This window comes from Ischnura elegans, chromosome 11 (assembly GCF_921293095.1).
Source record: "Ischnura elegans chromosome 11, ioIscEleg1.1, whole genome shotgun sequence".
NCBI classification, from domain to species: domain Eukaryota; kingdom Metazoa; phylum Arthropoda; class Insecta; order Odonata; family Coenagrionidae; genus Ischnura; species Ischnura elegans.
In genome coordinates, this window is record NC_060256.1 from 45277466 (window position 1) to 45283465 (window position 6000).

Below are 6000 nucleotides of genomic sequence, written 5' to 3' on the forward strand. Positions count from 1 at the left end.
GAAAAGTAAATATTAAATTTCCAAAATCTCTGAAGAGGAATTCAATTCGTCATGAGGTATTTGATTCATGAGTCAAAGTCTCCCAAAAATAAGTTAAACTAAGTATGTAGCGTGTATGAAGACATGCATATATTACCTCAAAGGCGTATCCACGATCAAAACAAGGGGGGGGGCAAGCCATGGTTGTTCAAGCTGTAACATTTAAGCACAGAAAAGGTGAATGAAACCAGCATTTTAAGAATACTATAACAGCGCTTTATTAGTTTTTATTATTATTACCTTAAAAAAAGTTATTTTGGTTACATGTCTCACGCTAATATCATTTTCGTGGGTTTTAAGAAAATTTGTTGAAAACTTTCGTTTCAATTCAGTCCTGATTTTCCTTACAGACTTTAGCCAATTATGCTTTGGGGGGGGGGGGGGACAGTTGCCCCCTCCAACCCTATATAGATACGCCCATACATTACATAACAACACATACCTTTATAAAACGTTACATAATACATAAATATCCTATATGCATTTACATAAAGATATCTGATTTATGACCCTTTTAACACGAACAAGAATGCTTTCTTAACTTCCTGCAACGTTTGACATATTAGCGGAATGTATATGGTGGCTACCCGTTTAAAAAAATAAAGCCACTCGAGCTTGAACGCCTACAACTCAATAACACGAGCAAAAGCACGAAGAAAAAAATGCATCGACAAAAAGCTCAATTAATTTAAGTTATATAGTTGAATCAACTGTAAACATGATTTTGGTAAAAAATAACAATCGATGATACCATAATTGCCAATGAATTTTGAAGCATTAATACAATAATTATATTCACACAGTGTTATTTTACATTCAATTTTTACAGTATCGAAAAGACAAGAATAATTGGCAATTGTAATGCCAATGATCCCTAGCGTATTTTACCAAAAATATTTTCAGTGTATATCTATTCGATGGGTAGTGCGGCGTAGATGACACGATATAACTTCCTTGGTGTTTATATTCGTCGAAATCTACGAACAACCTTTCATTTCAAGACGGTGTTGTTTTGACGGGAACAGGTGTGGGGTTTGAGTACAGAAATTTGGATCCAAAAACGACGGCACCGAAAGTGAAATTTTTGTTTTGATCGATGTGATACCTACTTCCGGTGTTCACCAGGAATGATGTATGGCCGCAAATATTTGGGAAAACATCGGATCTAATTGCTCCCGTCGACGCTTAGGCCTAGTATTCTGTAGCTTCAATCGGTTCTGGAGGTAATGGATACAATTGAGAAACAACAATAGCGATATTTATAATAGATTAAAGGATATAAGTGGTTGCTATCCGTTTCAAAATTAAAGCTACTCCAGTTTGAAGGCTTAGATCCCAAAAATAATTCCACGAAGAAAATATTCATAGAAAAAAGCTCAATTAATTAGCGTTAGATTTTCGCTTACAGACATCATTATTTGCAATCTTCATTACGCAATTTAATTGCGCAATAGTTGAAAAAAGTGCTCCGAATTTTGAATCCGAAGCAGAAGTTGAAACTTTAGCGACACTCTACCTCATTTCCTACCACGCAATGCATCATACTCGATTCATATTAGTTTTTTCATTGTCAACAGATTTCAAAGTTTCAAAATGCAATCTTCAATACTTTTATAAAGAATTTAAAAAATCGTCAAAACGAATTTATCTTCAAAACCGCTACGAGAAAAATCTACCTGCAATGAAAGAACTATAGTAGTAACGTTACGTTAAAATGGTTAGTTCAGAAGACTTAGATGGATCAAGACCGGATTTTCACTATTCATAAAACTGCCACGGCATTGGTGCGACGGCCGAAGGCCCTAACGCGGCGCCTAACGCTCGCGGCACCCAGGCCGCGATTAGCAGAAAGGATTTCCCACCGTTGCACTGGTTTAACGATTCCAATCCCGTACAATTTCTCCATGCACATTCTTATAATAAAATACCTTTAATATCCAGAAAATCATAAATTTTTCACAATAATATTATAGCACAGATTGTAGTATTATAGTAAACAATTATGAATTTCTAGGTATTAAAGCTAGATGGTATTAATGAATTTCTAGCTAAAGGGTAAGGTGAAATTTAGCATTTAACTCTCGCTGCAAGTACTTCCTATTTCCGACATATTATTCCCTCCAAATGTTTGATATCAAAACATAGCTTCCACCAGAGTCATTTTCTTCATTTTTACTCTTTCAATCAAATATCTGTCCATCATTTTCCGCAATGAACACCCGAATCTTCCACGCTCAAATTAAAAATCCCTACATATATTTTATCGCATCAAAATTCACGATTTCTGCGGGGATAAGATGGATCTGCTTTTAAAAATTTCAATCCAATTTTAAAAATTAATAAATAACCCATTTCAATTAAGACATTAAAAAATTCATAGGCTCAAAAAATAAACCAGATGGATTTCTTCATAAAATATAAATTGTAATGAAGTCTTATCAAGTATAAGTAATGTAATGATTAGTTTTTTATAGAATTTATTACAAAAATTACTAGACTGTCATCTCTGCATCACTTTCCCCATGGTTTTACGCACCTAAATATTCCTCATATTGTGGGATGGGGTTTGCTCAGGATTACCTCTCCCGGGTTTAAGTTAAAATCTGACGGAGTCTGCTAATCGGAAGGCTGCTAATTTCCCATTCCCCAGATTTAACGTCTAGATCCGATTGGCGCCTCTCGCAAAAAGCAGGCAAACGCGACAGCCGAATACTTCTCAAGTCCCTAGTCTTTCCCATAAAATCCGGTCGAGCCTCCAAATGAATGATAAAACGGATGGAAAAAATTGCGTTTACTATGATTTTGCTCTTTCCCGGTTTATGGTGAAATCCTCTCAGGTTTTCCACCGGGTGAGTTGCTTGTAGGTTGACGTTCCGATGGCTGCCAAAACGTCGTGCATTTCCGGATGGCAGAGTAAGTTGCTTATAGGCCGAAACCTCGGCCTACAAGTAACTCACCCGGTGGAAAACTCGAGGACACTTCACCATTGCCATTAAGTTTAAACGCTGACCTTTAACGCCTTACCCATTATTTACGCAGCGGTTCAAAGCGGAGTTGTCAGGTATAAATACAGATAGTGTAGTGTTCCAAATTTTCGTCAGGTTAAATTTTTGAAAATTTTCATAGGAAGCAGGACGACGGAAATCCAATCACTATTCCTCACGAGTAATACGCGTAGTTCAGATCCGCGCCAGACGGATAATAAACGGTGACATTAGCCAGATAGACTTAAATGTATGCATTGCAGTGTAGCGCTACCTTATACATTTATCATGAAGGAGAAAAGCGCTGCATTTTACACTAATACGATAAAATTAAAACCATAAAACTAATAAATATATCGAATCTCGCTGTAAACACGGACGAATGGAGAGATACGTAAAGGGCTGCCCAATGATTCTCAAATAACAAGATATTTGCATTGGCCGATTATGCCTCCATGATTCAGTTGGGTCGACTTTAAGTTAGTAAAATCTTATCTGAAATCTGTTGACAAGGCAAATATAATCACAACACTCAAACTGATTTTAAACTTTAAATTAGATGAAATTATATAAAATGATTTTAAACTTTAACCAGGGTGTATAAGTGGGCACACTACTGGATTCCCATCTGATCAAGGGTCATTATCAATATCATACGCGTCAGTATCAGCAATAATAAATTTTTGGATCGTATGCATAGCAGTCAGTGTTGACAAAAAAAAATGCAATTGCAACGATCAAAAATAAAATGATCTGGCAACTTTAAAGATGGATATGTATATTTTTAAGGGGAAAAACACTTGGACTTGCGCCTGTATCGGATACGTATCAAGAATAACGAATTTGCGTATTTTATACACAAAAGCCAGTCTTGATAAGAAAATATAACTGCAACGCTCAAACATAAAATGATTTGTAAACTTGAAAAAGGGTATATTTTTTAGTAGGCCAACTACTGGATTCGCGCCTTTTTTGGGTCAGTATCAATAACAATAAATTTTCTGGCCTAGCTGTCTGTGTTAACAAGGAAATTTTCACTGCAATGCGTAAACGTAAAATAAAAACAAAGCTTTATTAAAAGGGAAAACTACTTGATTCGTGCCTGGTTCGGGTCACCATCGATAATAATGAATTTGTGGATCATATTTGTGGATATGCATAACAGTCAAGAGTGGATGAGGAAAATGTAAATGCAACATTCAAGCATAAAATGATTTGGAAACTTCCAGCAAGGGTGTATTTTTTGAGAGGCCAAACTTGTGTATTCACACCTGGATCGGGTCAGAATCGATTATAATAAATTTCTGGGTAACGTTGATAAGGAAAATGCAATTGTAACGATCATGCATAAAAGGAATTGGAAACTTCAAGCAAGGGTATATTTTTTGAGAGGGCAAACTACGGGATTCGCACCTTACTATGGTCAGAATCGATTCTAGTAAATTTCTGGGTAAGGAAAATGTAATTGCAACGATCAAACATTAAAGGAATTGAAAAGTTGGGTAACGAGGGTACTTTTAAGGGAGCGAACTACCAAATCGCGCAAGACTCAGGTCAGTATCAATATCAATAAATTTTTTGATAGTGCTGATAAGCAAAAATGTAATTGCAACGCTCAAACATAAAATGATTTGGAAATTATAAAGAAGGGTATATTTTTAAGGGAAAAAAACCAAAGGATTCGCGCCTGGTTCGGGTAAGTATCGATAATAATAAATTTGAGGGTCGCATGCATTGTAGTTCTAGATTCCCTATCGGAGGAGGAGAGCAACAAAATCTTATTTGCAGACTCACCCTTTGATCCATCATGGTCCTCGTGTCTTCGGCCTCCTGCAAAACCTTCATCTTCGGGCCGTTCAACTTCTTCACCGTCTTCGACGTCTCCCGCTACGAGTCCGACGCATCCCGTCGCTGCACCGACGCCGCGATGCACATAATCCCGCGGAGGAAAGGGCGCCCTTCGCCGCTAACCCCTCCACCGGCCTCGCGAAGGACAGGGGGGCGGTGAAACTCGTATTCTCCAGAGTATACAAACACACGGGCGGGAAGGGGGTGGAAGTGGCTTATATCGGCTACGTCGGCCGCACCGGGGAAGACGCGAATCTAGACCGCCGGGCGAAGCGCCCGCTCCACCCGCGACGAAAAACTAAGACTTCCCCCGGACGAGTACACTCGGTATAATCCTACCGCGAATCGTAGGGCACTACTGGAAAAAGGGGTTTAACCCACTCACTTTTGGGCGGCGAGAAAAATTAGGTCTGGCGAAACCAAAAAAAAACGGGCGGGTACGTCTCCGGCACGAGAAACAGTCGACACTCGCGTACACACTATGACACTCACATACACAGACACTAGGCACAGTGGACGGATACAATGGGGTACAAAATGGTTGGGGGTACCCACACTATATAATAAAACTCGCCATAGGTTTTTCGAGACTGTCCGTATGCAAAATACAAAAAGTTTTCGGCCGGGTAATAATGGGGAAAGGGTTTTTATCCGAGGTTAGTTTCGGAGGGGGTTTCCCCGCAGATAGGGGTGGTTACATAGGGTATAAGGGGTGTGGGAAGGGAAACAGGAGTTGAGGGAAGGGGACGTCAGACAGGGTATGAGGACCGGCTCCGTCCAATGCGGCTATATCGCGTTCGTGTCCTTCATTTGCGGCTTGCTCGGCAGCTGCACCTTGCCTCAGCCGAACGCTGTTGGGTACTGACTGCCTCTGTTGAGTCCGCAAGGCTTTCAGTTCGGTTTGGGAGGGGGAGTGAAAGGGGGAAGGGGATGTCTCTGGCTCACTCTGCCCCCTCCCCTGCGTTGCCGGAGGGGAGGGGACACTCCGGGCGGTAGTAGGGGTAGGGGAGGTTCGGTGGTGAGCCAGCTTTGAGGAGGAACACGGATGGTACGTCTAAAGGAGGTGGGGGAAGGGATGAGTATGGAATGGTTCTGGGCGTAGTAGTAAATGAGGGTGGAGGGATTGCAA

The 6000-nt window shown here is 40.0% G+C and overlaps 1 protein-coding gene across 1 annotated transcript in view; it reads right to left on the reverse strand.

Annotated features, from left to right (window-relative positions):
• LOC124167628 (facilitated trehalose transporter Tret1-2 homolog) overlaps positions 1-5721 on the reverse strand; it is a 551764-nt gene extending 546043 nt beyond the window's left edge. The window contains exon 1 of the mRNA XM_046545607.1: positions 4818-5721. Within this exon, the coding sequence (XP_046401563.1) occupies positions 4818-4868 (51 nt within the window). The 5' untranslated portion in view covers positions 4869-5721. The remainder of the gene's footprint in view (positions 1-4817) is intronic.
• Positions 5722-6000: the final 279 nt, after the last annotated feature.